Below are 21,743 nucleotides of genomic sequence, written 5' to 3'. Positions count from 1 at the left end.
TTTTCTCTCTCCCAAAGTCAAAATCAGACTGTATAGTAATCATGGATGCACAATGCTTCCAAAAGATTCCAAAAGCTTACTTATATAAAATATATAACTATTTTTTTAATTTTATTTAATATATGATCAAATAATAACAGTCCATTCATTAAATTCCGCAACATTTTGCTAAATTAAAATAAAAAAGAAAAGAAAAAGGGAAGAAGACGTGGAGAAGCGACAACTCATAGTTATAAGACAGCTTGCTACAGCTTAGAAGCATTTTTGCAAGTACTAGTTCATTTCATTGCCCACTCACACCAACAACACAAGCTACAGCACCGGCACTAGCATCCACCATAACCGTTGACGCGTGCGTGCATATTCTTCCTTGCTCCGCACGTCACATCGCTCGAGCGCGGCGTCGCAGATCTCGTGATCGCCGATCCGAATGGACGGTTACGACGGAACCGTGAGGCTCGGCGCCATTAACCTCAGGCACGATCGCGCTGATTTGGACTCCGGCCCCGACGTTTCCGTCTCCTCGCCGGTCACGCGGCAGAAAGCCGCCGCCGCCAAGCAGTTCATCGAGAATCATTACAAGAACTATCTCCAAGGATTGCAGGATCGCAAAGACAGGTTCTACTACTATTACTACGCTACCTACGTCACCTAACTCGCTCACCTACCTATTCATTCCTCATTCACTACTATATTATATTTCTTTCTCTACTGCTTCATTTAATAATTCTGCACTGTCAGGATCGATTTCTCGTATTCGAATGTCCTTCACCGACAACGTTGTATGAGAGCTTTTTTTCGTTCTAATACTCTGTTTTTAGAGTAGAGTCTCGTATCTCGTATCACAGGAATTCACATGTTTATACACACACGCATCATTTAATAGTTTTAACGTTGAATTGAATTTTCACAGATTTGGTCGAATATTTCTTGTTGAGTAGGAGAGTAAGTTTATGTTAATGATGATACTTTATTATAGTACTACTATATTATTGTTAAAACCTTAAAAGTTAAGTTGATGTTGATCATTGTGATATTATTACTATGTATGTCTAATGATCTATCTAGAGTTTGGTATACATGATTACTACTAGTAAAGGTAATATGAGATGATTTGAATTGATCATGGTTTAAGTGGATACCTAATTGGATACTTTATGCATTTATGTTGTTTCTGTTTCAGACGCAGGGCGCTGCAGAGGAAAGTGCAAGAATCTCAGATACCGGTTGAGGAGAAGGAGGAAATGATGAGGAACTTGGAGCGCCGAGAAACTGAGTTCATGAGGATTCAGAGACGTAAAATTGGAATTGACGATTTCGAGCAATTGACGGTGATTGGGAAAGGTGCTTTTGGTGAGGTATGCAAAATATAATCTGCATAAACATTTGGTTCCTTCTGAAGGTGTGGTCACTGATACCTTTGAGAAAATATAGGTGAGGTTATGTCGTGCTAAAAGTACGGGAGAGATTTTTGCCATGAAGAAATTGAAGAAGTCAGAGATGCTTAGTCGCGGACAGGTACCCGTTAGCCAGACTTAGATGCATTGATTGATCTTGATAATTATACAAGTTATTGCATGAAACAAGCAAAATTCACAATCAAGGTTTTGGAAAATGGTCTGTCACTTTGGTTTCAACTGTTAGGACAAGGGGACTCTTTCTGAGAGCAATTGTGGCCATATTGTCAACATTTGTTTGCAATTTCTTGCCATGTTAGGGATCGCAACTGCAATTTAGAAAGCCTTGTTCGAATTTCACAATTCATTGGCGTTTTCCTCCATTTAATTGATTACATCAATTTTTTACCAATTAAACTGATTTTGTGTATGATGGTTTGACTCTGGTAAAATTAGAATTTGAACACATTAAGTGACCTAGCTTGCATCATAGCAGCACTTATTTGTAATTTAGTTACTACAATATGAATACTTTTATTTTATTTAATTTTTGGAATGGTTAACCTGTTTAGTTGGTAGGCAGAATTATTTGAACTTCATGTCTAGTGAAAAACAAAGTGGTGGTCAGATGTATCCACTTGACTGTCTCATTTTCCTTGGTTGAGAAGGCATTTTACAATGAAAACAACTTGCTTCTTCCGTATACCTTCCTGCTGTTTCCAGAAGCTGGTTACGCTTGTCATAATAGGGGGAAAATGGAATAAAAACATCCATTTTCTTTGAGCTTAGGGTTCAATTATGATTAAAAGTTCCAGTACAAGTAGACAAGAATCTTTAGGAGTTATTCTGACATTTGGCTCAATTTGTGTGCTTCTCTTGATATCATGATATTAATCTAATTTAGGTGGAACATGTTCGATCCGAGAGAAACTTGCTGGCAGAGGTTGATAGCAGATGCATAGTAAAACTCCATTATTCATTCCAAGATTCGGATTTCCTTTATCTCATCATGGAATATTTACCTGGTGGTGACATTATGACATTGTTAATGAGAGAAGATATTCTTTCTGAAGACGTTGCTCGCTTCTACATCGCTGAAAGCATTCTTGCTATTAACTCGATACATCAACACAACTATGTACATAGGTATGTCGCTATTATCACATGGTTCAGTTATTGCTCTATTGGCAGCCGATAGTATCCTCACCTAGTGGCATAAGGCTTTTGTTGGTGTTGTTGGCAGTTGATCTTGTAGCCTATGTATGCACAAGAGGCTGCAAGCAGTGGGGCCAAGAACACTTATATGGTTCAACATGGCTCATTGCTTGGTCTAACAAAGATATAACACACTGTCTGGTCTGAAATCATCAAAAAACAGTATTTTTAGTTGCATGCAACTTACTGCTCTTTACAAGGATGTGATGCAATTTATATTTATCTTTTCAGATCGCAAAAGACTATATTCAGTTGTAGTCCACTTTCATGCTATTGTGAATGATGAATATAAAACTATGGTACAGTGGATTGATTTGTCACTAATGTTAAGAAAATCTTGAGGTGATAAAAATATATAATGTTTCTGTAGAAGGATTTCAAATTTTCTGATTAAATAAATTTTCTCTAGTAAGATAAATAAATATAGTTATACTCAGTTCAAGATATTCTACTTGTGTAGGGATATTAAACCAGATAACCTGATACTGGACAAAAATGGTCATTTGAAGCTTTCGGACTTTGGCTTATGTAAGCCTCTTGACGATAAGTATTCAACAATTTTATTGGAAAATGAAGATCTTACCAGTCAAGAATCAACCAGTGAAACTGAAGGATATTCTGCTTCTCCTTGGTTGATGCCAAAGGAGCAATTACAGCAGTGGAAACGTAATCGACGTGCATTGGTATGCCGCTACCCCATTTCACGTTCCTTAGTGGGTATTAACTATTTGTTGGCATAATAGACAAATAGTAAAAAATGTATGAAGTAATGATTATGTGTGTTGGATCAGTTTATTTGTGATCAAATCAGTTTATAATCAAAATATTTCTGGGAGCAATTAAAAAAGGAAACAACCAATTAAAAAATGCTCTAGATTAATATTTCATATTTATTATGTCACTAACTTCTCTGAGGTGTAATATTAAGTGGTAGTTTTGTTTGATATATGAAATCTGTTAATTCTTATGAACTTGTACACCTGTCAGGCGTACTCAACTGTTGGAACTCTTGATTATATGGCACCTGAAGTTTTGCTCAAGAAGGGCTATGGAATAGAATGTGATTGGTGGTCTCTTGGGGCAATTATGTATGAGATGCTTATTGGGTATCCTCCATTTTGTTCTGATGATCCAAGGATGGCCTGCCGAAAGGTATTATGATTGATTGATTCTCTTATTTTCTTCATATCCAAAATTTTTTCATAATGACCCAGCGGTTCTGTATTGTGCCAGATTGTTAACTGGAAAACATGCCTGAAATTCCCAGAAGAACCTAAGATATCAGTAGAAGCAAAGGATTTGATCTTTCGCTTACTATGTGATGTGGACTCAAGACTAGGAACAAGAGGAGTAGAAGAAATAAAGGTGACAACTCTTATTGGTAGCCCGTGTTTTTTGACAATTCCTTCAAATACTGGAATAAACCTTATTTCTAACTTGGTTCTCCAGTCTCAGGCTATGTATTCTGGGAATGATTCAACGTTGTGCTTTGAAAATACCTGTCACTGTTATGCCCTGATAATCCGCATAAGTCCTCTCTTAACAAATCTGCACTTGATTTTTCAGGCTCATCCATGGTTCAAGGGTGTTCAGTGGGACATGCTTTATGAATTAGAGGCTGCTTATAAACCTACAGTCACTGGGGATTTAGATACTCAAAACTTTGAGAAGTTTCCTGAAGTAAGTATATATTACATAAAAGTTTATGCATTGAGAATGAGTGAAATTTATTCATAAACAATAATTTCTTGTAGGGTCCAAAATTATTTAATTACCAAAGATTCGATGAGTTTAAATGAAACATCATAATGCATGTGCAAGATAGTATCTCTTAGAAAGTGGATTTAGGCCTAATTCAACTCTACAAAATGGCTTGTAAGACAAATTTTGCACTTATATACTATAATTTGATCATATTTTTAGTTTATATGGGATCTCTAACACAAACCCTCATGTTGAGGCCTGAACATCTCAAGCATGATACTAAATATTTGTAGGTGGTGATAGTGACTCATAAGTCCAACAAGTCTGATCAGGATATGCTATAATACCATCTTAGATAGTGGATTTAGGTCTAATTCGATTCTACAAAATCAGCTTCTAAGATAGGTTTGCACCTATATATGTAGTATCATTTGATAATTTGACAAAATCTGTAGTCAATGGGAATATCCAATAGTATCCTTAATGATTTAATTATGAGCTCTCTCAATTTCTCATCATAAAGAAAAGCTATTCTTCTTTCTTCTGTTTATACCTTCTAAACAAGGGTTCTTGCCTGGACAAAGAGGTCTGCTATACCTAATGCCCAACATGAAATTCACATTTTTTTGGAAGGCTTGGTTTTATAGGGAACAAGCATACAACCCAACTGTCTCTTTCTATATAAATAGTTTAATATCGATATAAATTGCCGCCAGTGACAGTTGTAGACGGATTATTTAAAGTGGTGTTGTAAGAATTGACATGTTTTTAAAGTAACAAAATATATGCTGGCTATATAGTATTTAGTATTTTATTGAGAATTGTTTCCCTAATCTTTTAATAATTGTGGTTTTCCAAGATTGTTATTTGGCCGTCACACCTTCTGATTTTGTTATCATTTACAATGAGTCAATGATAGAGTAATTTTCAAATTTGAGCCGTAGAGGCTATTTATGTCTTCTGTTTTTTATACTTTCTAAAGTCGAATGACTCTAAAACACACCTAAACTAGTGATTTAAATCATTGACAGGTAGATGGCCCACCATCCGTAACAGCAACTGTTGGACCTTGGCGGAAGGTAATTTGTTTTCTTAAGCTTGTAATTTATCAAGTTTGTTAGCAAGAGCTTACGTGCTTCGTGCCAAACATAGGTATGTCATGTGTAAGAAAAATGCAAACATAAAAAAAAAAAACTTCATTTCGTTGCACCATATCTTTAACTAATAACATTGATTGATTTCTTTTTTTGACTATGTCTGTGTCCTATTATATTTATAGATTCATAGGTTAGTGCACCACTTGTTTTGGGTTTGGAGGCAAAAATTTGTTTTAGTGTTATTTTGGTTATGAGGAGTGTATACTCTGCTGGTTAAGTAAACTATGAAGTTTTATTCAAACAAAGTAAGGTCTCTGTTGAGTTAATGAAATATTTTAGTTTATTGTCTAGATTTTTTCTCTTGAAACTCGGCTTCAACGGTTTTTCAGATGTAGCATTGCTGCTGTTTTCTTTAACTTTTCCATTGTAATTAGCGCATATGTTTTCAGATGCTAGGTGAACGTGCAAAGATAAAGAAAAAACTTCTTTTTGTTTGAACAATATCTGTTGTCTTATGAATTTTCCAGCTTCTTTGATAAGTAATTTACTATTTATTTAAAATTGAAATGCTTATGGTATTTTGTTTTGTTTATGATGCTCTTGCAGATGCTGACATCCAAAGATAACAATTTCATTGGATATACTTTTAAGAAGTCAGACATTCTTACATCTCTTGAAAGTTCAGGTATGCAACTTATGGCAATTCATCCTCTTAGTGACTGCCTGGATTTAAACTTCTATGAAGTAAGAAAGCTGGTACAGTTCATGCTGAAATCCTAGGGTGAAACTTGAAAACATTTACATTATTTTTATGGTTAAGAGACAACGTTTTTAGATGATGATTTAAGAATGATGACGTCTAAGAGCATGTTTGGGGAAGATATTTTTTTATGTTTTCAGCTGTTCTAGGATTTCTTTTGTATGTTTAGATAATAACTGAGATTTGTAAAAAAAAAATTGTTTCTTTTAGGAATCTGATAATTCATAATTTATGATGAGTTTTGAACAATTTTTTCCCTTTTGAGTTTCATGATCCTTTTTCTTATGATTTGATTTATTTTGTTTCAATCAACCTAAATTAATTATGGTACAGCTACTTTTCATCAAACTTGTCCTAAAAAGGAAGAGTACAATCTATTATAATAATAAATTATGTCAATAATTTATTTTTCCTAATTACACGCCCGAAATCTACTTGATACTACGATAAAATCTGAGGAAGTAAATGACATTAATTTAGGCAAAGAAATATATTTTCCTATCTAGATAAACTTCGCCATTCAAAAGCATGAGATGAAATGGAATAATGATCCTCCATATCCATTTGTAGGCATACCCGAAGAAGATACTCCTAAAATAAACACCTTGGGATGACCAAGAACATGACAAATACTTTCTGACTAAAATCTGTCTTTTACAAGCATTCAAACATTAATCCTCAGATTTTACATAATATTCTGCAGATGTAGATATCAGAGAAAAGGGATCATCAAAAGCCCCTTCATTGATTACCTTGTTAGGTATGAATTCTTAATGCACATATGCAATGTATTGTTTACCTTGTTAGGTATGAATAGCTATTCTTAATGCGCATATGCAAGACATGCACGCATTTCTTTGGGCCCTTGGAGAATAAATATTCTTTGACAGATCAAGACTGCAGTATTTGTGTAGCTTTGGTTTTTTCCAGTCTGACCAATATTGACTGGTAGTTATAATCTGGTATATAAGGCTCGTCTCTCACAGCTGATGGAACAATGTGCTGTGGTTATGCAGGTCGGATTGATTTGCAAGATACTGTCATACCAGAATCTGACCAGAAGCCAGAAGCTTGAATCAAACTAACTTGTTTTACTTTTATTGGAACTTGTATTCTATTCTTTATGCTTGGCGTTTGAAGGTTGTAGATGTCTGAATATTAGCAAGCAGGTTCATAATTCAATTATAGGGATCTGGATGATGGAGTAAGGTCATCATGGATCATGGCGGGGTTAATACCATGAGGCTCAGTTATACCGCACAAACATGATATTATCCTTGACATGAAGTCAGACCGTTGCTATACAACTCCTTTCCAGTTTCCTGAAATCCAAGCATTTAAGGTGTTGTTAAGTAATGAAAATTTTGTGTCTATTATTTTATTTTTTCTCTTTGTATACAAATATTTTGATCGAGTTTTTTTGCTACCAATATTGTGTTTAGTATATATAGATTGCCATACCCTTGACTTTATACATTCAACTGGAACTCATAAGGTTATAAGTTTGGAGCAAAGTGCAACATCAACACCTTGACTAACTCATTAGTTTCAGAAAAGAAAAGGAAAACCAAATTCTAGGAGTGTCAAAAACCTGTTTGAGCACATGGCTACGTCAAATAGCAGCACCGTAAGTGATGTGAATATAGTTTTTAACACTTCGATTCAAAATTGCCGACCAAAACATATGATTTCACCCTCACAAGTTTTTAAAGTTACCTTTTTTTAACTAAATTTCTAAATTCTAAAATTCTAAAATTCTAAAATCATTTCTTGCCTTAAATCTGTCCTAAAATCGTAATATTTGGTTTCTGGATAAAAGAAAATTGGTAAAACTTTCAGTAACTTAAAAATTAGAAAATCAATTTTAAGAGAAAGTTGAGAGATTAAATTCATATATTGACTGTTCCAGATGATTAATATGTTATTAGTAATATTAATAAGTAGCCATTCTCTAATATTATTAATAGTATTATTCAGTAGCTATTCTCTAATATAGGGGTATTTAGAACTTTGTGCACGTTTTTTTTTACTTTGTGAAAGTTTTTTTGTTGTTGACAGAAGTACTTTGAAAAGTTATTCTTATTAAAGTGGTTGAAAAGTTAAACCTAAAATATTCTGATATTTTCTTTGTTTTATTAATTTCTTGATATTTTTTATGTTTGAGAGTGCTATTTTTACATTATTTTCATTCGTACAAGCCATGAATAGATACATCGACTTTTTTTCTATGAAAATGTTGTTATCATAAAATTAAATTACTTTCATTTCTCATGTTATATGATTTAAATTAAATAGATTCTTGTCATTATAGGTTTATTTTTTGGAAGTATACCATTGAATTTATTTTCTTAACTCTTATATAGGTTTACTCTTTTAAAAATTACAAATAATAAGGTTAAGTTGTGTTAAGGTGGCACGACTTCGTTTTGAAGAAGTCGTGTTTAGTAGAGGTGATTTGTTCGAAAATTAATCAAGAATAAAGTCATACTTGAGGGTGGTGACTTTTAGGATTTTAGTTTATTGTGTATGATAAAGAAATCATTTAACTGGATGAAGACTTTAATGTTTTTTTTTAAGGTTTCACACGACTTTAATATTAAAATATTATATAATGAAAGAAAGAAAGAAATACTCCAATTAATAATAATAAGAGTGAAAGAATATATTTATTTTTAATTATTTTAGCTATGTATTTGCAAAATATTTTATGTCTCATAATACTAAACTAATGAAAGAAGCATTTATAACTTATTACGTCAAAATGAAAGAACCTTGGATAGGTTATTTGTTTCCCTAAGAACGTTTTAGTTTTATTTTTCTTTTTTATTTATTTAAGCTATCTTAGTCATTCCACCTCACAAATATTACTAATCCATTTTTTAAAAGAAATCTAACAACTATGTTCATCTTCTTTATTTGAAAAAAAGTTTGTAGAAAGCAAATTTAAATATTTGTATTAAATTAAACCACCTTAGGGTTGTTCCGTGGTGTGAATTACAATTAATTTGAAACAAAATTTCTACAAATCTAAAAGTTGAATTGATTAAAATTTGGATAACAATGTGAGCAGTTGGAAAGGTGATTTGAAATGTGAATTAGCAATGACACCTTATTTTGTCAAACTATCATTCTAACTCATTAAAAACATACAATTACATTTCCAATTTTTTTCTAAAACTCATAATATGCATATTAAAAATTAATTAAAAAACACGACACATAAATAATATTAAAATCATGTTATTATAATGCGACTTCAATATTAAAAAAATAAAAACAACTAAAGTCTTTAACGACTTGAGTTAAAATAAAAAACACTAAAAATGATTATATACGAGACTTCAATCTTTATCAACTTTGAAAAAATCATGTTAAACATACATAACTTTAATTAGTGTTAATTAATTATAGTCGAATTCGTATTTCATAGGAATAATAACTTTATCATTTACACATAAATCGTCATTGGTATACTACTTAATTATATATAATAAACATGACTTATTCAAATAAAATTACATACCTTCATATCCTATTCATAATTAAAAAAAAAACCTACATAAATAATTAACAAAGCAAATTCATCCATATACATACAAAAAATCGTCATTACAACTTTGTTCACTTTAAGAAATTTGGGGAAGAGTGATTGAGGGAATTTGAGAGGATTTAAAAATAATTTTTTTTTTGTTTATTTGAGTGATTTTGAAGGTAAATGAGAGTGAATTTGGAAGTAAATTTTTTTAATCTGTGACGTCAATCAAATTCTACACTAATTCTTACAAACTTTACCTTCTAAATTCACTCTCACTTACTTCTAAATTCACTCAACAACAATAAAATTTATCTTTAAATCCTCTCAAATATCTTCGATTACTCTTTTTCAAATCTATTCAAGTGAATATTTGTAAGTAATCACAGAAAAGTGTTCTTAGATTTTTATGGAATGTATGACAGTGAGATATAGTTCTAATGGTTTATGTAGGTGCAAATATCTTAAAGACAATGAAACATGGTATAAGATATTTTTGTATGCATATGCCTTTTAAAAAAATTATTTAATTTAAATTAACAAACATATACTTTTTTTTAAATCAAAATCTGACATTTATTTTCTTTAGTAAAAAAAGGTATATTATATATTCTCGAAAAAGACATTTCTGAAAAACATAATCATGTATATCTTGAAACAAATCCAACCAAAGGCTTAAACCGGAAGAGCATATCATCATGTCTTCCTTCTTCTACGGACCCATTTTATATCTTTCTTCATCTTTTCTCCATAATCTTCTTCATTTCTTCATGTTTTCAGCTATGAGTACCTGTGCTCCCATTGTTTTCTTACGGCCCACACATATCTCCTTTGTCGTTACACCATTTATTTAATATCATATCTTTAATAATAATACAAATTTTAAATAATTTGACTAAAGATAAATTATACGTCATCCAAATCCTACCAGTAGATTTTATTATTTTATTTATAAATTAAAAAATAAATAAAAGTAATTGTGATAGAAAAAGTCAAAGAAAAGCACATGACTCTTGTAAATAATGATCTTATTTGAAAAGGAAGAACAACAAGAAAATATCAGATTTCTTAGAAATGAAGTTTCCAAAAGAGGAAGCGTAGGAATAAAATATCTAAGATGGTGGAAGGAATAGAATAGGAAGAAAGAGAAGGGAGGTGGTAGATTTTTAAGTGCAACAATATAATAGAACTGTTGTTGATGTGAGTGATACATTCGTATTTTTTAAGAATTTATATTATGAAAATTTTGTTATAATAAGATAAACAATGTGAGGAAGGAAGATAACAGATATTTTTGATGGGCAGATGAAAATATCTCCATGCTAATGTAGCCTGACGGTGACGTGGCCATGGACTGGCCCCATGACACGTGTAAAAGCGCAGACAACTGTATGCCCTTTTTGTTCACCATCACCGCCCCTTTCTCTCCTCTTATTCATTCATTTCCTTCACCTTCCAATTCCCATTGCGAACAAAAATATCACACACAAACATACATATAAGATGAACAACAATTTCAGAGTTACCAGAACGCCAGAAGAAACTCCAACCACTTCTTCCACCTTCCTCAACTCTCATAACAACCCGATTCAGGTATCTTCACTCTTCGTTAACTTTTCTTTTCTTTTTACTTTCTTAATTTCTTCTTCTTCATCTTCTTCTGAGAAACTCTTCTACGGTTAGGGTTACGGATGGGATGAAGGATGCTAATTTTCTTTTTTTTTTTTGAAAAACAGAAAATCTGTTCACGCTTTGCTTGCTTGATCTGCAATGGAGAATATTCTGATATTCGTAATAACTGTTTTTATTTTTTATTTTCTTTTTAAGGCGAGATTTCGTAATCGTCTTTATTTAAATTCATTAATGATTTAAAGTCTTCCTGATATTAAATCAGAGACTTTGGAGGTATTGGCTATTGGTAAAAGTATTATTATTATTTTTTTCCTGAAATTTAAGTGGTTGTAATTAAGTGAAGTTTGGGTTTCAACTTGCATTACGCAATTCATAAATAAATATCGATGTAGAGTTTGTATATTTAATGTATGATTAGACAGGAGCTTGGTTTCATGTTATGTTTGCTTTATGAATTTAATTAATTAATTGGGTATTTTCAAAAGATATAAATCAAATAGGAAATTAATTGACGAACTTTGATCTTAAGTAACTCTGTCTGAAATCTTGCTTAAAGTTTTAATATCTGTGGAATTACAAACAACTGACTGCATATATAATATAATTATTTTGTTGTGAATTAAATTAACAAATATTTTCTAACACACAAAGTTGGTATGACTTTACCAAAAAATTAATCGGTGAGTAAGTTTCTTTTCTTAAAAGCGAAAGTTTTTATTTATTTTTTATTTTTTTATATATTTTATAATTTTAAAAATCTCATTCTCTTGAAAAATAAATTAAAGCACTAAATGTAGAGAAATTTGTTTTCCTTTCCTTTCAACTGATAGTAATTTGTTTTTATTTGCAAATTAGTGGTATACTATGTATTCTGTTAACATGATTCTGGGGTTTGATATGTATGTATCAGGGCATTAGAGAGATAGATTCCACAATGGCTGCAGAGTGGACAGATGAGAAACACAGCATGTATATAAAGTCTATAGAAGCATCTTTTGTTAATCAGTTATATGATTCTAAGCAAATGAGAGCTTCCTTTCCCTGCAAAGGAACTTCCTGTGTCCCCGCTACCACTTCTGGCCAGGTTTACTTTTTAAGTTTTTCTGCACTGACTTGTTTATAATATGAACAAAAATTAAGAAATGGGTTTGGTTGTTATCATGAATGCCATCACTATAAATCTGTAAATGCAAAGATTTGTCAATCAGGAATTAACATAGACTCGACTTTTGAGTTTGTTATGATAAAAAATCAAACATCAATTTAAGTTATTACCTTAAACATCAATAATTAGCTTATCATGGAGCTATAAGATTAGCCTGGTAAAATTTGGAAGGAAGAGTTAACCAATTTGGACTTGAAAACTCGGTCTGTAATGTGAGGCTTTTGCCTTATAAAAGATTATATACACGGCCTATGATGATCTTAAATTAACTTGTATACCTTCCCTCTCTTCTTACACCTTAACAGGACTAAGTTATTTTTTTCTTTTGAACAGTTCAAGGTACTTCGTGGCGGGTGTTGGCAAAAGATCAATTTTGAGAGAGTGAATCCGCAAACGAGTAGGATTAACCAGTGTCATGATTTGACGGAAAATCCATGGATTCAGCACTATCGATCTTCAAGCAAACAGAGAAGCACAGTTGCTCCATCCCTTCAAGAGAGTGTCAGTACCTCAAGCAAAGTTGTTGATTTAGGACAAAGGAAAGGAATTCCCTCTGGGTCAGGACATCTTCATTTGTGTGAATCTCGTGTCTGCCATAAAGATATGCTTTCTAGTGACACAGGTGACCCAAAATCTTCTTCTCCTTTGAAAATATCATCTTCAAAATTGGCTTTACTGTCTGAGCTTTCCTGCATGGCATGCTTAGCATAACCCACATTGTTTTTTTCATTTCCTTTTCTTTTGGTTGTGTTATATTTTATGTTTAAGACCAAATATGATTAACAAATGTTATCTGGTGGCCCTCTATAAAGGGTATAATAGAATTCCACCTTTATAGTGTAATTAAGTGAATGTTTAGATACTTGATTTTATAGACTATGGTTAAAATTAATTTTGAAGTAAACTATGTTTTAATGTTTTTATGTTAATAACCAACAGAGTGAGCATATGATCGAAGTTCATTTTAATTTTTTTTTTTAAAAATAAAAATAAAATATTGACCTAATCCAAAAATGCACTATTTTTGGTAAGCATTATCTAATTACTTATAAAACTTTATCTAAATGATTTGAAAGATTAATGTGATACATTTAAGAATTAGAAGAATAAAAATGAACAAATTTAAAGAAAAAAACAAATTAAATTTTAAAAATGTTAGTGATACAAAACTTGTCTTGAGTACTTAACCTAAACACATAAACACTTACTGAAATTACATCAGTATGTATTTTAAGTTGGTTTTGGATGATTCAACCTGAATCAAACCAGATACATAAGATTTCGATGGGTCTGGCATTTGCAGTGTGAAGATTATTGCTTCATGTGTGCATATTTCATCCATAACACAATAGTTTAGGTTACTGCTTTTTTGTATATCTACTCTCTGTTATGATTTATGGATTCCAAGTGTTATTCCATTTAATGAAGCATTTTAATTTGTCTGTCTGTTCCTTGCAGAGATGTCAGGCCAGAACTTTGTTGATGATGAAGTGAAAGGCAAAAAGCAGAATAAAAAAAGCAAAGTGAAACGACAGAGATCTTTAACTGATGCAAAAGACAATGATCAGGTAATATATAATTTTATATTATAACTATTTTTTGCCTGGGATCTTAGAATTTCATGTGCGTGGAGCTGAGTTATGACCATTTCAAATTGTTTTTTCAGATGGTACCTAACCGAAAATCTTCTTCTGGTGGAGATTTTACCAAAGATTTTGTTTTTGCTTGATTAAAATAGAGTGAAACTCAGTTTTGTTTCTGCAAGATTTAGAGTTGGTCACGTTAGTCTCAACTATGAAAAATATAATACTATTTTAATCCCTAAATTAAAAAATGTCGATCAATCCTAATTGATGATTACAAGAGCTGTATTATCATTGATTGACTTCCATTTTTCAAACATTAACATGTTATCAACACACTTTTTGATAAATACTTTTGATTTATTGTTATTTAAAATTCATAAAAAGACTACAAAAATTTTGTTGGTCTCTTGTTCAACAGAGTCTTGTTCATAATTTTGTAGTTTTCAAGGAATTTTAATTAACAGTAGACCAGTGTGTTAAAAAAAATGTGTTCTTATCATTTTTTTTTCAATGTGATTTTGGTTTTTTAGAACTAATGTGACTGGTCTCAAAATTTTCAGGGACAAAATAATAGTTTAGTCACTTAAAATTCGAGGAGTTATCACAAATGTGATTTGCTGTAACTTTTGTGGATGACATTATCTTACTTAGCATTGGAGTTACCAGGGAATTATTACTACTATGATGAATTCCTGAGTCAAAAAGATTCTCTGCGGAAATTGCACATGCTAATATTGTACCCAGAAATTTAATATAAAATTAATACTTGTTTATGAACACCCATGCTTTAGGGTTTTCTAGAGATGTTGGTGTCTGTCATAAAAATGATTTTGTTTTCCCTTCATGAAGTCTCTGTACATACATGAAAAACTAATTTCAGTATTTTTTTTTCCTTCTTTCCGATAGACTAAAAACTTGTTATCTTTTTTTATTTTTATTACTATCTATAAATTTAGATACATCACTAGTGATTTATTTCGGTAAAAATAATTATAACACAATGTTAAAATGTTTCCTTTTACTTAATTATCATTTTTAATTGTGAAACACGTATGATGTGTATGATTATTAATGCACCCATCTACTGAGAAAAATATCATTAACATATACTAAAAACAACAGAGAACATATAAGATATTTAAATGTGACAAGGGATTATGGAAAAAGTTAATTGATGCACAACATTAAAGAAATTGGGATAATAAATATCCTATTTATTGACTCTCATTAATAAATTGCACAAATAAATTCTAATCTAATTACTTGTCTCAAATGTCATGAAATTGTTGTAAAACTATAAATTTACAAGTCTTTTTTTTATATATAAAACACATGAACACATTTGTATTCATAAAATAATATACGTGCTAGAAATTGGGTCTTAAAAAAGATTAACATAATCAATTTGTTTTAGAAAAACCAAGCTTTAACACGAAACCTTGTTGAGTTAGAAAAAAATGGAAACTTTTTACATTAGATTACTAACAAATATAATTCATTTTCACTCAAAAATGTATGTCACTTACAAATAAATGATCCATAATATTATTATTATTAATTAATATTAATAATCATAATCATCTTTATTCCACTATTTTTGTGAAGTTAACTTTACTATTATATTTCTTCACTGTTTTTATAAAGTTAATTAAACATGCATAATTTTTTATTGTAAAATGAGTTAGAAAATGAATTTTGATCAAGAAAAAAAAGTTAATAATCCTAATTCATTATCCTGTCGATCTTTTATCACACCTAAACTATTAATTGATATTTTGTTACGAAGTACCTTAATTTTGAAGTTATTGTATATTTCCTTTTTTTTGTTATGTAAATTTTAATTTTTATATAAAAGCAACCTTTTGATTTAAAGAATAAAATAAAATAAAATTATAGTTAAAGTAAAAAACAAATATATAAAATCAAACCATTTGAATCAAATTATCTAAAACCAAGTCAGTATAATAATGAAATTAACTAAAATAGAGCCGTTGGTTGCCTCAGTCATCAGTTATCTTTTTCATATTCGTAAAATCCCTAATTAGGTTTGCGACAATTCCGCCATTTTTTTGCAGCTTCGACCCTCCGCACAATTGCATAATAGCACAATCGATTAGCTCTACAAACAGGACGTGTAACCCTTCTACGTCAGAACTTACATTTCCTCTGACTTGTAAGTATCATTGTTTAATTATTGGCTATTCCTCTTTCGCAGTGTGTCACTATTTATTTAACATGCATAATTCTGATCTCTTCTTATATTTATATAGTAATTAGCTTTACTTCTAAAGTTTTCTTCCGGGTCAAGATTCTTTATTTATGATATTTACCATGATTATAAAAATGCCAAAGAATTTGAAGGATCTAAGCATCTTAACAAACAAAAAAGCATTGTATTTTTAGGATTTTAGGTAGGAGAGGAAAAAAAGAGAATAAGCTAATGGATAATCTGAAATTGAAGTTGCTGTTGATTCGATGATTAAGGGCAACTTATAAAACACCAATCCCTATTTATACCATTATTAATTAGATTGGGATATATATTTAAACATAGTGAAACACAGAAGCCATTCTAAAGGTGATCATATATGATGCTCTCCAATATTCTAAAATGCAATAATGATATTATTATTAGGTACATTTAACACCCTCTTCGAGATGAAGCTCACTAAGCATTTGGTTAGAAGTAAACACATAAAAAGGGAAAGTAATTCATGTCTATAGTATACATGCCTTGAAAGGCTAGCAGGACCATTTGAATAATATGATTATTGCCTGAAAAGCAGGTTGGAGTATTGCTAGACCAGGGAGAAAGAAACTTCAATGGAACAATGGTTAGTGAAAATTTACTGACAAACAGTAATACACAACCAATGGTTTGGGCTGGTGTGAATCATAACCGGTCTCTACTTGATTAGAAACCAATATGCAGAGAAGTTGCCATAATAAAAAAATTAGAGAGACCCTAATTGTTAGAACTGAGAATGTTTCTTACCATCTTATTAGTTACATTCCATGAAAGCTAATATGTGAATAACCCTATCAATCTTCAAATCATTGGTCAGAAAGGAAAGGAGGAAAATAGATCAAACAAGTGATTAACTGTTAGTAGATTACCCAGTGTTCAAGTTTTTTCAACTGTATTGTTTCCTACAATGATTGATATATGATGATCAGTATCTTGATTTGAGAAAATAAACTAGTGATCAATTTGAATTTGAGATGGAACTTTTAGCATTAATGAGTGTTTATGGGCCCTTTATATAGTTTGGTTGTACTCTGCTGGCAGAGAGTTTTACACTCTATAGTGTAATGTACAACTTTTAGTATCTGTTGGAAGTGTTTAAGCTCTTTCGGTGTACAACTTCTATTATTATCTGAGAACGTTTGAAGTTTTTATAGTTTTTTTATACGAATTTGATTACAACTTTTAGATTTTTAAGTGGTTTGGTGTATAACTTTTAGTATGTGTTGGGAACTTTTAGGCTCTTTATATATATGGTTTGACATAAACTTTTAGTATGCACTAAGAGTTTTATACTCTTAAATAGTTCGTGTACAACTTTTAGTTCATCTTAAGAGTTTTTAGAGTTTGATGTATAACTTACCGGAGAGTGATTGACCTCTATAAAATGGTGTACAACATTTAATACAACTTAGAGTAATTAAACTCTTACAATAAAGTGTTGTACAACTTTTAGTAGAATAGAACGATTAAATCTTTTATATAACAACTTTTAGTACAATAAAACAATTAAATTTTTTTGTATAACGATTTGTATAGCTTAGAGGCTAAACTTTTAATATATAATATGTATCAACTTACAAGTTTTAGTATAACTTAGAGTGATTAATTAAGGTTTCAATATAGATCATTGTTCAACTTTTAATATAACTTAGAGTTATTAAACTTTTTATATAAAGGTTTGCTAATATTTTAACACAACTTAGAATGACTAAGATTTTAATATAGAAGGTTGTACAACTTTTAGTACTAATTTAGAGCAGTTTATTAATTATTGCATGACTTTTAACATAACTTAGAGATTTATAACTTTTAGTGCAAGTGATTAATATCTTAATGTACAACTTTTATATCACTAACATAATATATTTCATCTAAGACATATTTCAAATTCAACCATATCAAAAGTAAGTCTACAGAGTTATGGTTGCTCGGATATAAGTGTGAAAGATACATCCATAAGAAAAAATCTCAGCAGAATTTCAACCATAGGTTTGTGACTGCAAATAGATGTGATAAGCGTTGTGTGAACATTGTACTTAATTTCAACCATAAGTATGAGCCATGAAAGAAATAAATCAATAAAAAAAATATTATTCAAGCTTTTCAAAGTTGTCAAATAAAGATGAATAAAAATAAAAATAATTATAATTTGGCTGATAAACTATGATTTATTGATTACCAACTGATAACATAAAAATAAAAATAATTGTAATTAAGTAGTTAATCTATAATTTTTCAATTAATGCAAAATATATATTATTGAATAATAATTGAATTGTTATTTGTAATTTATAGTTATTAATATAATTAATAAAATTATTAATGATAAATATTCTCCACATGCTTGAATGTGGTAGTTACCGTTTATTTACCAATTATGTTATATTTTAGTTGTAAACTAAAGGAAATTTAAATAAAAATAATATCGAAGGCTATTACCTTTTTGTGTCTGGTATTTAGAATTTGTGATTAAGGAAAGTTTTGGGATAAAACTAATTTTGTATAAATTTTTTTTATGTACAACGGCAACAACAAAATGGATTCTTTTAAAAAACACAAATTGAATAATTAAAAGTGATTTGATAATAATATTTTCATGAATCCATAGTTGCGACGTGCCCTTAGTGATAATTATATATCTTAAAATTTTCGCAAAATACACCACACAATAAAATTATTAAATATTAACTAATTTTAAAGATAAAAATAATTAACAATTTATAATAATAATTAATTTAGACGTTTATTTATAAATTAAAAATTTATTAATATTTAAAGTAGTCTGAATAAAAATTTTAATTAATTTGTAATAAACTAAAACTTAAATTAATTTTAATATTAGATACTAAGTTTTAACCATTAAGATTTTAAATATTAATATCTTTTAATTTATAAATTAGTATTTAAATTAATTATTATAATAAAAAATTAATTTTTATTTTTAAGTTATTGTTTAATAATTTTTTTTGTAGTGATATTACGGGATAAAGTTATAATCTCATATATCAACTAAGTCAAATAAAATTAAGTTCGGAAAATCTACACCACATCTTATTAGTTTTTGGGGTTTCATATATAAGTGGATTGAGGCTATGGTGCATGATTGTAATTTGTGGCCCAATTGCAACATTTATTTTGAGACTGTGAATAATGAGTTATTGTATGCATTTTGGAAAGTAGCATATGGAGATCAATGGAGGCCATCTTACAGAGAATGATTAAATGGACTCTTACATGTAAAGGAACTCAAATCACAGTACAGCTAACCTAGACTGAGTGAAGAAGAAGCATGAATACTAGAATGTCGTGTCTATGGACCGAGTAAGTATGTTTATTTGATTTGTCATGCATAGAATATTTATTTACTTTATTATTTTAGTTACTTTCAACGTACTATTTTTGTAATGGTTGTATTTATTTAATAACTTTTTCAGTAGTCTAATGACATTTTATTTGATTGAGTCACTTGTGAAATTGTTTAATTTGTGACTTGTAAAGGCAAGTGATAAACACAATCTTTTTGAAAATTGTAATGGCTGATAATATGAATCGCCACTCATTTTTTGTATATATTTTAATCATCTACAACAAGAATACCACAATGACATTTAATTCATAATAATTGTGAAAAGACTGGCTTCAACCAATATAAAATGATGAAGACAACTTAATCTTGTATGAGACAATTATATTTTAATTTGATTTGTATAATATTTACATGTATATGAATAAGTAATGAAGTTAATATTTTGAATGAAAAATCAAATTTACATACGATTTTCTTTATTGTTGCTGATATGTTGTATAAGACCTTAGTATTAAAAAAAGAAAAGAAAAATCCAAATTTAAATGCTATCCTGTATGTTGAAATATGTCATCTCACATATCAAATATCAAATGCCTATACAAATATAGAACATTGAGACATGTCAGGAATTTCATCAATACCAATCAGCTTATATCAACTTTGTCTAATATTTTATCATAAACTTTATGATCCATTTAATATATTCATCCCAACAAATTTATAAGCACACTGTCATTTTAGCACAATCATAATGTGAAACAAAATTTGTACTATAAATTGTATAATTTAAAAGATAATTTTACATTCGAGATTGACATATCCTATACAATGTATGAGAAGGTCATTGGCTACAGTAAGTTGACAATATTCATAGACAAGGTCATAATCAATCTTGCATATGTCTTTTTATCTCAAAATTATGTCTCTTGATATTGGTTGGACTTTTCTTGGTAACATCTTGCTTATGTTTTTTTTTTTTAATGGATTAGGAATCTTTCTTTTTGTGGAATATAGTGAATCAAAGTTATGCACTTCCTAGTATCATGATTATAATTCTATAGAATTTGAATCAAGCATTATACTATAGGTCTAGACTTTTGGTCATTTTTCTTGGAAATTGAAGTAACTTGGTTGTATTGATATCTTTTAGTAACTCTCTCTATGAGGTACTAGGAGGGGTTGGTTTGAAATTTATAATTGGATGATGTCCATGGTTAATAACTTCGATCACATGATTTGTAATGTGAAAAATCCTTTATTTCTAGGTCATTCTTATTATCATAGTTGAGGGATCATTTACCATTGTTTTGTACAACCTTTTTTTTTTTAAGTCATCACCTTCTCAACTTTCATATGAAAAACAACTCGTGATTGGACCTTCACCACAATGTTCATTCTTTTTTGTATGATAGATTCATTGAATGGATTGGATTTTTTTAATGAAGACATCTACAAACATCTTCTATTAGCTTGAAAGATCATTATGGTAATGCTACAAGAATGTGACTTGTAATACTTTCTCCATATATTTGCTTTACATCGAACAAACCACCAAATTTGGCCAATTTTATTTTATTTGTAGAAAATTGTGTCATGAACAAGGTTGAAGGCTCTTCGAAAGAGGAAAAGATTCATCAGGTAGGCCATTGAATTAACCTAAGGAATTTTTTGCTAGTGTTATGATGAACATTTGCAACTATCTCACAAGAGATCATCATTAGGGATAAACTGCTTTGAGGTGATTGATTGAGTCTTGGGATCCTATAAGTGAATTAATTTTAGAACCATGTAATGTGTGGTTACTAGTTCTTTATCACAATGTGAGGGATTGAAAGTCTCGTTACTCCATTGTCAACTCAATTATATTATATTTTCGGACATTTGTTCTTTAAGGATCGGCTAGAGTTTACCACTTTTTTGTTACATTTGATTGTGGGCCCATAAAGCTTCTTCAATATGTTTGATGATATGTTTTTACTTCTTTATACAAGATCTTTTATACTTGTTGCAAGCTTATGACTTTTATCTATCTTCTCCATTTTATTGTTCTACATCCTTCTTACTTAAAAGGACTCACATTCAATATGCTTATCTACAAGA

General features: G+C 30.0%; 2 protein-coding genes across 10 annotated transcripts; both read left to right on the top strand.

Moving 5' to 3' along the window:
* Nucleotides 1-254: 254 nt before the first annotated feature.
* Nucleotides 255-7,647, top strand: LOC124827457 (Protein kinase family protein). The gene is made up of 12 exons (XM_047300522.2): nt 255-618; nt 1,184-1,358; nt 1,435-1,518; nt 2,302-2,543; nt 3,073-3,295; nt 3,600-3,764; nt 3,846-3,977; nt 4,179-4,292; nt 5,348-5,395; nt 6,020-6,098; nt 6,877-6,933; nt 7,190-7,647. Exons 1-12 carry the CDS (start codon nt 431-433, stop codon nt 7,246-7,248), a joined length of 1,566 nt encoding a protein of 521 aa, XP_047156478.1. The 5' UTR covers nt 255-430; the 3' UTR covers nt 7,249-7,647.
* Nucleotides 7,648-11,118: 3,471 nt separating this feature from the next.
* On the top strand, nt 11,119-21,535 carry COR27 (cold regulated protein 27). Of its 9 annotated transcripts, XR_015782152.1 has the most exons (8): nt 11,124-11,298; nt 12,248-12,421; nt 12,836-13,124; nt 13,961-14,070; nt 16,164-16,261; nt 19,517-19,657; nt 21,056-21,129; nt 21,226-21,535. XR_015782152.1 is itself a non-coding variant. In XM_088098703.1 (6 exons), exons 2-6 carry the CDS (start codon nt 11,476-11,478, stop codon nt 14,229-14,231), a joined length of 657 nt encoding a protein of 218 aa, XP_087954829.1. In that variant the 5' UTR covers nt 11,119-11,298; nt 11,442-11,475; the 3' UTR covers nt 14,232-14,986. The 9 variants fall into 9 exon arrangements, 3 of the variants coding, with proteins under 3 accessions (XP_087954829.1, XP_047156477.2, XP_047156476.2); XR_015782153.1 differs by lacking the exon at nt 21,056-21,129; XR_015782149.1 differs by having other exon boundaries at nt 21,056-21,535.
* Nucleotides 21,536-21,743: the final 208 nt, after the last annotated feature.

Source organism: Vigna umbellata, chromosome 1 (assembly GCF_029865625.1).
Source record: "Vigna umbellata cultivar VRB3 chromosome 1, Vumbellata_1.0, whole genome shotgun sequence".
NCBI classification, from domain to species: domain Eukaryota; kingdom Viridiplantae; phylum Streptophyta; class Magnoliopsida; order Fabales; family Fabaceae; genus Vigna; species Vigna umbellata.
This window is presented reverse-complemented; position numbering and strand designations above follow the sequence as displayed.